This window comes from Durio zibethinus, chromosome 24, assembly GCF_047325235.1.
Source record: "Durio zibethinus cultivar Kanyao isolate XHJ-2024 chromosome 24, ASM4732523v1, whole genome shotgun sequence".
Taxonomy (NCBI): Eukaryota; Viridiplantae; Streptophyta; class Magnoliopsida; order Malvales; family Malvaceae; genus Durio; species Durio zibethinus.
Genome location: NC_143185.1, coordinates 18,200,755 through 18,215,927, shown reverse-complemented (window position 1 = coordinate 18,215,927; position 15,173 = coordinate 18,200,755). Strand labels below are relative to the sequence as shown.

Below are 15,173 nucleotides of genomic sequence, written 5' to 3'. Positions count from 1 at the left end.
TACTTTTAATTTTTAAAAAAATTATCTTTATATTTTAAATTTGATAGCAATTAAAGAATAAGTAAAAAAATCCGTTCGAAACTGTTTTACACTTTAAAAATGATATGGCTTGAGAGAAAATAACCATAAAGCTAAAATCTGAATTGTTTTTACTTTTATTTCTTTTTTTCGTTACCATGATTTATTTTTACTGAATATAATATCATATATCTGAATTTTTTTATTTTTCTTTTTACATTATGACATTTTTCACTAAATATAATAATGCACTATACTTTTTGAATTGGTATTAACCTTGTTTTCGTGTCATTTTATTTTTGAGATTTTTTTTTTAAATTACTTCTTCTGTTTCAAAATATTTATCATGTATTGATTTTTACAAAATTTAAGAAAAAAAAATTGATTTTAATGTATTTAATATTAAATTTTAATTTTTTATAAAATTAAAAATTCATTATTTTTAATATCAAAAAGAAAAAAAATTATAAAAAATTTTTAAAATATATAAAAAAAGAGTTTTATATATTAAAAAAAAAACATAATTTTGGGACAAAAAAATGACAAAAAAAAAGATAAAGGGAGTATAAAATAATTTTTAATAAAATATTCTAAAAATATTTTTCAACCGTTACATATCTACTAAATTTATTTCAAAATTAAAGTATAATGGTAAATTTACTTTAAAATAAAAAATATAGTACCAAAATTACAGTAGTTAAAAAATTAATGATAAATTTGAACAACTTCCATAAGTCGAATGATAAATTTTATATCTTATCTCAATCTTTTTAATATTTAACCATCCTCAAATAATTAAATATAAGTTTGAGTTTATCTCTATTATTTTTAAGTACATTCAATTGTGTGATTGATGAAAAAAGTAACATAGTTGTCATGATCATCATGAATTGTGAATTAAATTTAAGTATGGGTTGTTAAGATTGACACGAACTTATCAATTATTATTTTTTAATTATTATGCTAAAAATTATACAATTTTGTCATCATAAATTAGTGGACTAGTAACTTTATGTAATAATAAAAAAGAAAAGATTAATGTATGGTATTAGCGTAGTGCCATTGCCATTGGGCTGGGCTTTGAGAAAAAAATGTAAAGGAAAATAAATTGCCCATTCTTATTGGGCATGCCAAGGTCACACGTGTGTATATGGCACGTGCGAATCCCATTGCATAATCTAAATTCTATAGGTTGACGACCTAAATTTGAACAGCGACAGCCCATCCATTTTCCCTCTCAAAAAACCCTCGACTTTGAGCTGATTAGGAAAAAGCAAAGCCGATCAGGTGTTTGCAAAAATGCTGACGAGAAATTCCGTTTCTAAAACCCTGCAACCCACCCCCGTGCGCAGATCTGCAAGGCTTCTCAATCTAAAAACTTCCATAAAATCAAAAGATTTCAATAAACAAAAGGTCCAATCCAAGGAAAACCCCGCTCGCTCTAAAGTTAAAATTTCCAGGAATCCGATAAAATCAAGTAATGTTTCAGCAAATTGTGTGAATTCAACGAATGGGTTGCGAAGATCCCCAAGATTGAACAGTTTATTAAGTAAGCTTTCGACAAATTGTGTGAATTCTACGACTGGGTTGCGAAGATCTCCAAGATTGAACAGTGTATCAAGTGAGCTTTCAACAAATTGTGTGAATTCAACGACTGGGTTGCGAAAATCTCCAAGATTGAACAGTGGGTCTTTGTCTAACAAGCCAGAGGGAAACAAATTTGTCGCGACAGAGAAGGTTGAATCTAGGAAAAACAATTTAAAGGGGGGATTGTTGAATGAAGAGAAAAGGGAAGAGAAGAGAAAGGAAAGGGAAATTTGTGTTGGTTTAAAAGCAGTTATGATGGAAGGGAGAGAAAGTGAAAGAAGAGAAGTTTATAAAAGAAATGAAGATGTTGGGGTTAAGGGAAAGAGAAAGAGGAAGCCTGACGAGGGAGGTGATGCGATTTTTCAAGGTTGGACAAGGGAGCAAGAATTGGCTTTGCAAAAAGCCTATTTTTCAGCCAAGCCAACACCTAATTTTTGGAAGAAGGTTTCAAAGCTGGTATTTTTGCCGTTCCTTGATATCTGGATTTAAATTTCTTGGATTTTCTTATATTACATAATGTTGTAGATTGATGGTTATTCAAAATTTAAAGGTTCTTTGAAATTAAAGATTATAGCTTTGCTATTTTGAAGCTTTACTTTTGCTTTGTTTTCATCTATTTCAATAATGCCTAAGTTGTAGAAAGTAAAAACAAATGGTTTGTATTTTAATAAAATAGTAATTGAACACAATTAAGTCTGTCTCTGAAGTTTCTTCAATAAAACAACCTTAATGCTAATTTCTTGATGGTTACTGTTCTTCAGTGAATTTCATCTCAACTTCTTTCTCATTTCACTTTCCATCCATCCACTAACTTTAGCTTTATCTTGATGGGTGATGTAATGCTTACATTTGAAGTCATGACTCATGTCTGCTCCCTTTTATTAAGCTTGAGTGAGTTCAAAGATCAAGGAGGTAAAAGTAGAGGCACATGTTGTTTTATGGTGAAATTTCTTATGCACCTTGTATTCTTATTAAAGCTAACGCATATGCATATCTTTGCTGTCCTTTTCCAAAATATTCTAAGGGTGAAGTTTGGACTGTCAAGCTGCTTATATGTTTTGTGTGTTTCCTAAATGTTGATTATTTAATTATTCATGAAAATGTGTATTATTATGAACTTAGGATGTTTCTGATTTTTCCTATGATTTTACTCTGCCTCAGACATGATTGGCATTTTATCTCAAGAAAATAATGATTTGGTTATGCTAGAATCACGTATTGTACTAGTCTTGAAGCACTGAATTAGCAGTATTTGTGTGAGAAATAGATCTGCCTTTCCCAAAGTTGGTTGAATATCGAATGGATTTAATATCGAATATAAACTGTTGCTTCAATGTCAAGTTTTGTCGTCATGGAAAACATAACATTCTATTAACAAAAGGAAAATTAATTATAAACTTCCAGCATTAGACCTTGTTAAGCTAGACTAATACATTATATTGCATTCAGTTTTGTTTAGATGTGAATGCAGTACATTATGCTATCAGTTGTGTTTTGATGTGAATGACTATTCATAATTAACTAAGTAGTATCTACGTTTGTAAATCTACTATTATCCAAACACTCCCTGCTGATTTGTTTTGGTGTCAAATAGAGTCTTGCATTTGCTCTTTTGCTGTTTGTCTTACATAGTTTATATGCTGAGGTGTTTTACCTAGAATGATTTTTTTTGAGACTCAGGACTTAATTACCAGTTGAAAATCTATTTCAGGTGCCAGGAAAATCTGCACAGGATTGTTTTGATAAAATCCATTCTGACCATTTAACTCCAACTCAACCCCAGCCTCGGTCAAGGGCGAAAAGAATAAATTTGTCGCCCATTGAACATTTGTCGTTCTCTGCAAGCAAATTGCTTAAACCCACTGCACCTAGGAATAAAAGGTCAAGTTGCATTAAACAGAAAAGCCATCTTGTACAGAAAAAAATAGTGAGACATTTGTTGCGAAAGCACTATCATGTGGACCAAGGTGATAAAGTAGATCTATTCTCCATTCTTGAGCCCAACACAAGTCCATCTATGCATCCTCTACCAAATGTTATGCTTTCTACCCCAAATAATTTATTGGAAAAACAGAGATTTCTCCAGAAGTGTCATGAGAGATCTTCTGTTTTTAAGAAGCACCACTCGAAACTTAGTAACTCTTGTTCAGGAGCCCTGATTAGTCCCCCAGTGTTGAAGCCGATTAAAAATAGGGCCTTACATGAGAAGTACATCAACCAGCTACATAGCAGGGATGCTAAGAGAAAAGCGGAATCTGTACGAGCAGAAAAAGAAGTACTTGGAAAGGAGAATAGGGGATCTAATCAAATTCAGAAAATAGATAAGGTTAGAGCAGCAAAAAACGCATTGGTTTCTGATGCAAGATATGTTATTAACCAGCTGCAACATCTACAGAGCAATAGTGTTGATAACTCTTTGGATTTTGATAACCATGATTATGATGATGATGATGATGATGATGATGATGATGAAGGTGAAGTTATGCTTTAACAAATTTTTTTAGTTGTATAAAATCAGCTATAACTAGCATGCTAATTGTGGCCGTCATATGTAGCTGCTGACTCTTGACCCTGTTGTTTAGCCTCATCTCAACTTTGTGAACTCTATGTTGTAAATCTCATTTTTTGTCCAACTTTTTCAGCAACGAGATTGTTAGTTTATGGTTAGTATGAGGAAGGGTTTGTGGTAGATTTTAAAGTTCCCATAGCTGGCGTTTCACATGTTATCGATTTGACAAATGGGAGAATGGTAAAAACATTTGCATTCTACTAAGAAGAATTGTGTACTATGTAGAAGGAAATTTAGAAGAAAACAAATAAAAAAGAGAGAGAGAATCGAAGTTTAGCAAATGGGAACAAATTATAGCTACAAGTATACTATAATGTTGATATTGTTTTACAGAAACCTTACTGATTTGCCCCAAAGAAGAGAATAAACAGAATAAGCAAAGCAAAATAATTAACTTAACCAGCCCTATTCTTCATTGGTGGTCAGGTCACATAGAGTGTTACCTTGGCTGAGTGTAGTAAAAACAAAAGATAAAGTGAAGAAGATAAGAAAAAAGAGTTGATCATAGTTCGGGGAAAATATAACAGATAGCAGTAAAGGCACATGTCACATGTCACGCCTTTCTTCAAAGAGAGGGAAAACCAACCGTAGTGAAATTTTAAACATGTCACTGCATCTAAAGTCTAAGGTTTGATATATGGAATTTTAGACGGTAGCAATCTTCTTCCCTGATCAGTTAATTCTAATGCAGATTGCAGGTAAACATCAGCAACTTATAGTATTTTTAAGAAAGTTCATCATCAAACTTAAGTATCACTAAAAATGGATTCCTTTTCAGCCCTTGTCTAATATGTTCTTGGTAGACTGTTTCAGAATGACAGGGTCTTATTCTGTGAAAATGCTTTGATATTTGGTTTAAATGCCATGTATAGAATGTATGTATTTTGGCTGCCACTGGAAATCATGCTGCTGGTATTTACTATTTCTGTGAGTAACCCTTAAAGCATGATGTCGAAAAGATTGTGACACAGTTAAGACTGCAAAAGATATTACTTGTAGTTCTAGTTTCTGGCTTCTGCAACAAGGGATTCTGTATATTGTTATTGTTGTTGCTATGCCTCACAAATATTGTTGAACAGGGACAGTATCCTGGTTATGGTCTTCATGTCTTTATAGAATCATGCGTCTATTTCTCCCTGCACGAAAGTCCTTTTCTGTATGAAGTTAGCTAAAACTTCCTCAAATAGTTAAAAAATCTATGAAATATTCTAGCAAAGCCAAAGGCCCCTAAAGCTGTAGATGCAGCCAAACGAAAGCACGACCCTATGCACCCACTAGACAAATTATATGATATCAACAAACATTTTAGAATTGGTTGTGTTCAAATAATTTGAGATAACTTGCCTGGCTCACCATTATTAGTTCAAAGCCTTTGTTTGATTTGCATTATTGATGAAAGTGTAATTACAAAACTAAGCTTAGTAAATAAAGGGGTTGTAATCTGTTCCCAATTGAAGTTGCTAGCCAAAGTTAAGTCATGGTTGGATTATCATAGTTTTCCAAAACTTTTGAACTCTCTATTTTGGCTAATCATCTTGTGATAGGCTTATGGCCCAAATTTGTATGCAGATTTTTCACTTAATTTAGCACCCAATGTTTTCATGGAGTTTTAAGACCTTGAAGGAAACATGCTAAGAAGAGGCTTGACCAGTGAACCAAGAAGGCAGTGAGACTTTAGTTTAGTGGCAAGAAAGAGCCTCTAAAATCTTAAAATCTTAGGTTCAAGTCTTATTACCTTTGAATTTGATTATTTAGTTCAATTATAATTTAGTAGTTGATTATTAGTAATCTAATAATTGATTATGTGAATATAATATATGATTATGGGTGTAATTAAAAAAACAAAATACCTAGGGAACCTATGAAGCCTAACCCTGTTTGATTTTAAGAAGTTAGCATTTGAATTAAAATAGCTGACATGTGATGTGAATGATGATTTGGATATTCTTCTATAAAATTATAGTTTTGTTCTAAAATAATTTTAATTAAGTTATTTTTTTATATTTGAAAATTTTTTAATTTAAATCCAAATCATTAAAATTAAAAATTAAACATTTTATCAATAAATTACATGATTATTTAAATTATTTAAAACTAATTAAATCATAATAAAAATTCAAATTTAACAAAATTTTATTTTCTATCTTTACTATCAATAAAAAAATACAAGTAAAAATCAATTGAATATTTGTTCGGATTACATGCATATAGGTTAAATTTGTTGCGAATTCAAAAGAGATTTGAAAGCATAATATTCTCAATAATTATTTAGATAAACATTAAAAAAAATATCTGCAGATATTAAAGCTTTTATCATCCTAATGAAATCACGGACTGGCAGAATTAAGCAACTCCATCCAATCGTTTTATCTAATACTAATGGTGGTCAAATCAAACTCACTACTTAAAGCCAACCCAACAACCAGTCTTATCTTCTTTCAATAATCTCGAGAAAAAGAAAAGAAAATAAAACTTCAAGCTGACTAGCAAAGCACCCTTCATCATCCCATGTCTGTCCAACATAGATTCCTCTTCTTCCTCTTACGGCTTTTTACTTTACTGATTTCAATCTCGTCATCAAACCCAAGCCTACAATTTCCTTGCAAACCACCCTACTTTAACTCCTATGCATTCTGCAACACTTCCCTGTCTATCACAGACAGAGCTCAATCTCTCATTTCTCTTCTGACCCTCCAAGAAAAAATCCAACAATTGTCCAACAATGCTTCAGGAATCCCCAGACTTGGAATTCCTTCTTATGAATGGTGGTCAGAGTCTCTTCATGGGATTGCCAGTAATGGACCTGGAGTTTCCTTTAATGGCATTGTTAAAGCAGCAACAAGTTTCCCTCAGGTTCTTGTCACAGCTGCTTCTTTCAATAGGACCCTTTGGTTCAAGATTGGCTTGGCCATAGGTATTGAGGCTAAAGCCATGTATAATGTTGGACAAGCGGGGTTGACTTTTTGGGCACCAAATATTAATATTTTCAGGGACCCCCGATGGGGAAGAGGCCAGGAGACTCCTGGTGAGGATCCCATGGTTGTTTCAGCTTATGCTATTGAGTTTGTAAAGGGTTTCCAGGGTGGGTCCTGGAGAGGTAGTGGAGAGTTCATAGATAGGTTTGGAGGAAAGAGGGCACTTAGAGGAGATAATGATGATGATGAGCGAGGTGATAGGCTTATGAATTCTGCTTGTTGCAAGCATTTCATTGCTTATGACTTGGAAAAGTGGGAGAATTTCAGTAGATACAGCTTCAATGCTGTGGTAAAGTCTTCCTTTTTTACGTTGTACTTGTGGTGTTGGCCTGTTTCTGAGCATCATTTGACTTTCGCTGTTTCTCATTTTTAGTTTGTAACTGTGTATTAGCCCATTTCAATTAAATATAGTTGAATTTAGCTATGGGAATAAGTTTCGCATATTTGGTTCTGATAAGACAGTTGCAAACTGTGTTAGTTAATTTCAATTAGGTTTTGGCTTATTTTTATTAATTTATCAATGTTTATTGGTTTGTGACTTGTGATAAGCCTCCTTTTGAAGTTAATTAGCCAGTTTGGATCAGTTTGGTAACAGATAATTGCTTTGTCTGCATTGAAGGTTACAAAGCAAGATATGGAGGATACATATGAGCCACCATTTCGCAGTTGTATCAAACAAGGTAAAGCAAGCTGCTTGATGTGTTCCTATAATGAAGTTAATGGGGTGCCAGCTTGTGCGCGAGGAGATCTTTTAGAAAAAGCTAGAAATGAATGGGGCTTCAAAGGGTAAAAAATTTTAGGAGTTGCTTATACAATGATAAGTGCAAAATTTGAAATTCAACCTCGATCGGTTATAACTTATAAGACTAATCTGTGATCCTTCTATGGCATGAGTCAGTTACATCACCTCAGATTGTGATGCTGTGGCAACGGTACAAGAATACCAGAATTACACAAGAAAAGCCGAGAATGCTGTTGCCGATGTTCTTAAAGCAGGTTTTTCTAATCATATCTTTTACAGTTTAATTGTTTAACGACTTTTATCAAGAATTGCCCCTGGAATGTTCATTCCTGCGTATTAAGATTAAGTTGGTTGTCTGTAGGAATGGATATTAACTGTGGATCATATCTAGTTCGACATACTCAGACTACAATTCAAGAAGGGAGGTTGCAAGAAAAAGACATTGATAGAGCTCTTCTAAACCTTTTCTCAGTTCAACTCCGTCTTGGCCTGTTTGATGGAGACCCCAGGGAGGGGCCGTTTGGAAAGTTGGGAACTCAAGAAATTTGTACCTCAGAGCACAAGATGCTGGCACTTGAAGCAGCAAGGCAGGGAATTGTTCTTCTGAAGAACAAGAAAAAGTTCCTGCCTTTGAATAGAAATGCAGTTTCTTCCTTAGCTATTATTGGTCCAATGGCTAACAACATAAGCAATATGGGTGGTGGCTACACAGGTATGACATATGCAATAATGTGTGATTGTTGGGGTTTATATCAACTTTCATTGTCTTCCTTTTTTTTTTTTTTTTTTTTCAAATGTTCAATTGAATTATGTGATCATGTGCTATATAAAGCATTGGAAAATGTCCTATATTTCTAAATCATGCAGCTTTCCCAAACAATATGTCAAGCTACTGAGACTATTTCACCTTGGGTCTTAGCATGTCTGTCGTGTGATATTTCTGTCAAGTCATATTATATGTGTATTGCACAATGCTGACTGAAGTTTTGCTAAACTCACCTAGTTGCCGGGTTTCTTCATTTTGTAGAAGTTCACACAATGTCAAATTTGTATAATATGATTGTTTGAGATTCTTCATATGGCAGGTGTTCCATGTGACCCAAAGAGCCTTTTCGAAGGGCTACAAGGCTATGTAAAGCAGGCATCTTATGCATCTGGTTGCTCTGATGTGCCTTGTGATTCTGATGCTGGGTTTAATGAAGCAATTCTTATTGCCAAGAAAGCTGATTTTGTGATTGTAATTGCTGGGCTAGATTTGTCCCAAGAAACTGAAGATCATGACCGAGTTAGTCTTCTCTTGCCTGGTAAACAGATGGCCCTGGTGTCTTCTGTTGCTGCAGCAAGTGAAAGACTGATAATTCTTGTTCTTACTGGTGGTGGACCCCTCGATGTATCATTCGCTGAAGGAGACCCAAATATTGCAAGCATTCTCTGGGTTGGATACCCTGGGGAAGCTGGTGGAAGGGCACTTGCGGAGGTCATCTTTGGTGATTTCAATCCAGGTTGGTAGGCACAAACTATAGCTCATTAGTATGCATGCAGACAGTGCATGAAATTTTGAAGTTCATTTCTTATGGCATGGAAATAATTTCCAGAACTGAACATTAGTGAGCTATCTCTTCATTAAAGAAACTAATAATTGAACCCATTTCAAATGCTACAAAAAGTTTAATTAATCAAATTGTGACACCAACTGGCATGTTTTTTTTTTCTCTTTAACATTCAACACCGTACCCCCTATGCTTGCTAAGTTGCTAGAATTTAATATGATGTTTGGATATTCTAAAACAGGTGGAAGGCTTCCAATGACTTGGTATCCTGAATCATTTACAAAGGTAGCGATGAATGATATGAACATGCGTGCTGATCCTTTTCGTGGTTATCCTGGAAGAACCTACCGGTTTTACACTGGAAATAGAGTATATGGCTTTGGCCAAGGCTTAAGCTATACCAATTTCACCTACAAATTTTTGTCTGCTCCTAGAAAATTAAGTTTATTGAGGTCTTTTACAGGCACTTCAAGTAACATTGTATTGCACCAGAGAGGACTTGATTATATACATGTTGATGAGGTGACATCATGTGATTTATTGAGATTCTATGTGCATATTTCTGTAACAAATGTTGGAGATATGGATGGAAGCCATGTTGTCATGTTGTTCTCTAAAGCACCAAAAATATTTGAGGGAACTCCAGAGAAACAGTTGATTGCATTTGATCGAGTACATACTAGTTTATATGGATCAACTGAAACAAGCATTTTAGTAGATCCCTGTAACCACCTTAGCCATGCGGAGGAACATGGAAAAAGGATATTGCCTCTCGGTGATCATGTTCTAACATTGGGAGATTTGGAGCACTTGGTGTCAATTGAAGCTTATTGATGCTGTCAAGAATCCAAAAGACTATGTATTTCATGATCATTTTTAATAATTGTATGCAAATTGTTTCGGATAAGATGATGTTTTCTGTTGCAATGTAAGTTGCAATTCCTTTGTCTTTACATGAATAAATCTGGTGTGGAGATGGAGTTCTTGACACAAATTAGAAGAATTGGTTCAGAACAGAAATTATGACCTTTTGGCAGATTGAAGTGCATGCTGCAGACAATAAGCAGACTAGTTTCTTGGTGACAATGGATAGATATCTACAAATGGTCATCTGTCTTACTGATTGTGACATGTATAATCCCTCATTGAGGAAAGGGGAAAAAATTGATGATAAACTCCACCATGAAAACCATTTTCTGCTATGAAGTGCAGAACTGAATGAAAGAAGGTTCATTTTTAGTATATGATTCAGATGACACTAAATGTCTGGACATCTGGTAGTAGTATAATGGCAAGGAAAATTGAGGAAGGCAAAATAGTAGGGATGGGAAAAGAATGAAGAAGAAAGGAACTGCAGTTTTTTTCCTAGGGACATTTGGTAGAAAAAAAGATGAAAAATGAAAGTGAATAAAAATTTAAATGAAATTATAAAGTTGAGTTGGATGAATGCTTTTCTTCCATTTCCCATTCATTTCTGTAAATGAAAAGACCTAAGTTCATCCGTTTCCTTCTCCATTTCTTATTTCCTTCTAAGCAGGCAAGGGAAAATGCATTTCCTCCATTTATTTCCTTCTAAGCAAACCAGGGAATATGTGGACTAGAAGACACTAAAGATCACAACGTTGGTGTTAATTGTCTTGGTTACTTTTCTTCAGAGGAGCAAGATATAAATAGAGTGCTCAATGAAAATGGATTTAAACCTGCAAAAATGAGGCATAAAATCCTACCAAAAAAAAGAAGTTAGGATTGCATCCACAATCCTGCACCTTGAGTGTCTTTTTTTAATGTAAAAACAATAACTAAATTAGATACAAGCTTTGCCACAATCATGATCTAATTAATAATTGTAAAATATATGTCAAGTATTGTGCGTTCTGACTCAGCTTTTATTTCCTGGCCTCCTCATATTCTGCTTCTGGGGCCTGATCCTCACCCGAGGACCCTCCAGAGGAACCACCAGCAGAACCAGAACCCTTACTTATGTGCTCTCCAATCTTTGAAACAGCCTTATTAGCAACATCCATTTTGGCCTTGATTTCATCTATATTTTCCCCAGCCATTGCCTTCCTCAAGTCTGCCACAGCAGACCCTATCTCTGATGCAATCTCATTGGGAATCTTGTCTCTGTACTCATTCAAACTCTTCTCAATATTGTATAGCTTGTGTCAGCACTATTTCTCAAGTCAATCAAAGTTCTTCTCTCCTCATCTCTCTGAGCATGCAATTCAGCCTCCTTCACCATCTTCTCAATCTCATCCTCTGAAAGACCACCAGATGATCGGATTGTGATCTGCTGTTCTTTTCCCGTTGCCTTATCCATAGCAGAAACAGTTACAATCCCATTGGCGTCTATGTCGAATGTGACTTCAATTTGTGGCAAGCCTCTAGGTGCAGGTGGAATACCAACAAGATCAAACTCGCCCAAAATCTTATTGTCAGCTGCCATATGACATTCACCTTGAAGAACTTTGATTCCAACCTGAGTCTGGTTGTCCGCTGCAGTAGAGAAAACCTGAAAAAATACAAAAGCTAGAATAATTTGTTATCCAAAAGATATCTGAACACATCTTAAGATGTGAACAGAGAGGATAGTTCAAAACTTAAAATACTATACCGCCAGCCAGCAAAAAGATAAGTTATCAATTGACACAAAAAATTAACACTTGTCTAAACAGGATGGCAAGATTCATTTGAGCACAAGTGTGTGCATTGGCAAAACATTGGTTCAAAACTTAAAATACCATACCACCAGCTAGCAAAAAGACTAAACTATCAATTGATACAAAAAATTAACACTTATCTACACAAGACGGCAACATTCATTTGAGCACACGTGTGTGCATTGACAAGACATTCTTTTCTACACTGTTGCAGGCTACAACATGTATTACTAACAGAGAGAAAATAGCTTAGGTGCTCTCATATACCAGCAAAGTTATTCTAATCTCCAAAATATCTGATGCAAAACATAATGTATCAAAATACTGACCTGTGATTTTTTTGTAGGGACAGTTGTATTTCTGTTGATCAACCTAGTGAAAATTCCTCCAAGAGTTTCAATACCAAGTGACAGAGGAGTTACATCCAACAGAAGCAGCTCCTTAACATCACCTCGAAGGATACCACCTTGAATAGCAGCTCCCATTGCAACTGCCTCATCAGGGTTAACCCCTTTGCTTGGAGACTTGCCGAAAATTTCTGAAACAATATCTTGCACCTTGGGAACACGAGTCATTCCTCCGACAAGCAATACTTCATCCACATCATTGATGGATATCCCAGCATCCTTCAAACAATTTTTACATGGAGTTCTAGTTCTCTCAATCAAGCTGCTCACTAGAGCCTCAAACTTGAATCTGGTTAGAGTTATATTTAAATGTTTTGCTCCAGAAGCATCAGCAGTTATAAATGGAAGATTGATTTCAGTTTGGGATGTACATGAAAGTTCAATCTTAGCCTTCTCAGCTGCCTCCCGAAGCCTCTGCAGGGCAAGCCTGTCCTTTGAGAGATCAATATTATCAGTTTTCTTGAACTCGCTCACCAAGTATTCTTATAGTGCATTGTCAAAGTCCTCTCCACCCAAGAAGGTGTCTCCATTTGTTGCTTTTACCTGATAAAGAGCTCCTCCAGTAAATTAACTTAGAAAAGCAATAAAGAAATCATCATATAAGGAAAAAGAAGCATACCTCGAAAACACCATTAGAAATTTCTAATATAGAAACGTCAAAAGTTTCACCTCCAAGGTCAAATACTGCTATGATACCCTCTTTGTTATTCATCCCATAGGAAAGTGCAGCAGCAGTTGGTTCATTGATAATCCTTTCAACATCTAAACCAGCAATCCTCCCAGCATCCTTGGTGGCCTGCCTTTGTGCATCATGAAAATAAGCAGGCATAGTGATGACAGCTTTGGTCAGTGTTTTACCAAGGTATGCTTCAGCAGTTTCTTTCATTTTTGTTAAAATGAATGCACCAATCTGACTTGGGGAATAAGTTTTTCCATTGGCTTCAAGCCAAGCATCCCCATTGGGAGCTCTAACAATCTTGGAAGATACCATCTTCTTTTCTTTCTGTGTCTGAGCATCATCAAAACGTCTACCAATCAGACGTTTGGTTCCAAAAAATGTGTTTGTTGGGTTGGTCACAGCCTGACGTTTGGCTGGGGTTCCAACAATTAGCTCCCCCTGCTGGTTGAAGGCAACCATTGATGGTGTGGTCCGTGCTCCTTCAGCATTCTCAATTACTCTAGTGTTCTGCAAATGCATAAAAAAGACTCAAATAATTTGGGTAACATAGTCCAATAAGGAATTCTAATATATACTTAAACAAAGATTAATATTACTAGGGAAAAATAATCCACCTTTCCGTCCATCACTGATACACATGAATTGGTTCTACACAAGTCAATACCAATAACATCATTACCAACAGGTCTTGAGCTGTATGGCAGGAACAACAATATCTTAGCAAAGAACAAGCCATCGAGATGGATAATGTTTTGAAGAAACAATAAGAATACCTAAAAGGTCTTGCCATGGATGCCCATCTGACCAGCGGAGAGCTAGCCAATGATGCCTTTGCATTTACAGTTAACTATTACAAAAGAATAAATCACACTAGTAAGCTTCAATAACCAATTACAAAAGTCTTCCACTTAGAAATATCTCATCATAAAGAACCCTAACAACAATATTTCAAGTTCTTTTACTCAAGTTAAACCAGAAAAGTCCCTAACTGTAAACACATTCCAGTCCACAATTATTAACAAGCCGACAGCTTTTAACTAACCAAAAAGACACCAATACAAGTTAACGCAAACCAAACAAAAGAAGTCCAAAAAGTTTTTGTTTTAACATTGATCTGATCATTTGACCAAAAGGCTAAGACGCAAAAAGAAGAAAATAAAAGAAATGGGAAAAATCTCCATTGATAGTGTTGCAACATAAAATCTTTGACCTTTAAACAAAATAAAAATGGGCAGAGACACCACAATTTTCCCCATTTAAGAATTAAGGAATCAAGTTATGACAGAGTTCTAAAATCAAATTAAATCAAAGGAAAAGAAAAAAAAACCCATATCAAGCAAAAAAGCATTGATTTTTGACAGCAAAAAAGGACTGAAATTTTAAAAAAGAGTGAAACCCAAAAGACCCAAAATAAAGAAAGAGAAACTTACGTGTCTGCAAGCGGAGAGAGAAGCAGAGTGAAGCTCACGGCGTTGTAAAGCACGAAGTAGAACTGAAGCAGCCATGGGTAGCGCAAATTACTAAAACCTTTTGAAGACAGGAGGGTTTAAAAAGACAACGTTGGGGTTTTAGGGAAAATGATTGGTGAGTTTTGTAATTGAATGACATTTTTGGCCTAAAGTCATTTTGAGAACACCGGTTCCCTTGGTAGATTTGGAGGTAAAGTCGGAATAAAGTAGAATATTTCAATTGTCATTCTGCCAAAAGTTAAGAGTTGGCATTCAAGGGGATCGTAGGCAACAAGCCATGAGGAGACCATATGGGTCAAATTCATGTCTATTGACTGAAGTTTTTACAAAATTGCAAAGCCATTTAACAAAAAAAGGCTTTGCCAAAATTTTTTAGCCCAAAAGATATTTCGGCTGAACGTGGCCTAAGCACTTCAAGGCCTGATCAGCTCTACTGAATTACTATTTTATTTTTTATTTTATAACTTATTTTTTTCCCAAAAAAGAGCCATACTTCGGGATAAAAGAAGAGATTGAA

At 35.0% G+C, this 15,173-nt stretch overlaps 2 protein-coding genes and 1 pseudogene across 3 annotated transcripts; 2 read left to right on the top strand and 1 right to left on the bottom strand.

The window, feature by feature from the left end:
* Nucleotides 1-1,224: 1,224 nt before the first annotated feature.
* Nucleotides 1,225-4,272, top strand: LOC111317021 (uncharacterized). The gene is made up of 2 exons (XM_022919320.2): nucleotides 1,225-2,061; nucleotides 3,317-4,272. The coding sequence occupies exons 1-2, from the start codon at nucleotides 1,318-1,320 to the stop codon at nucleotides 4,094-4,096; spliced, it is 1,524 nt and encodes a 507-aa protein (XP_022775055.2). The 5' UTR covers nucleotides 1,225-1,317; the 3' UTR covers nucleotides 4,097-4,272.
* A 2,236-nt stretch (nucleotides 4,273-6,508) lies between these two features.
* LOC111317016 (putative beta-D-xylosidase 6) lies at nucleotides 6,509-10,435 on the top strand. The gene is made up of 6 exons (XM_022919312.2): nucleotides 6,509-7,438; nucleotides 7,769-7,935; nucleotides 8,048-8,145; nucleotides 8,253-8,603; nucleotides 8,977-9,393; nucleotides 9,683-10,435. The coding sequence occupies exons 1-6, from the start codon at nucleotides 6,683-6,685 to the stop codon at nucleotides 10,273-10,275; spliced, it is 2,382 nt and encodes a 793-aa protein (XP_022775047.2). The 5' UTR covers nucleotides 6,509-6,682; the 3' UTR covers nucleotides 10,276-10,435.
* Nucleotides 10,436-11,124: 689 nt separating this feature from the next.
* On the bottom strand, nucleotides 11,125-14,907 carry LOC111317017 (heat shock 70 kDa protein, mitochondrial-like; annotated as a pseudogene). Its single transcript, XR_016333384.1, has 6 exons — nucleotides 14,618-14,907; nucleotides 13,961-14,034; nucleotides 13,802-13,880; nucleotides 13,128-13,694; nucleotides 12,431-13,051; nucleotides 11,125-11,953 (listed from the first exon to the last, which is right to left on the bottom strand). The product of XR_016333384.1 is annotated as a heat shock 70 kDa protein, mitochondrial-like (transcript).
* Between the last annotated feature and the right edge of the window lie 266 nt (nucleotides 14,908-15,173).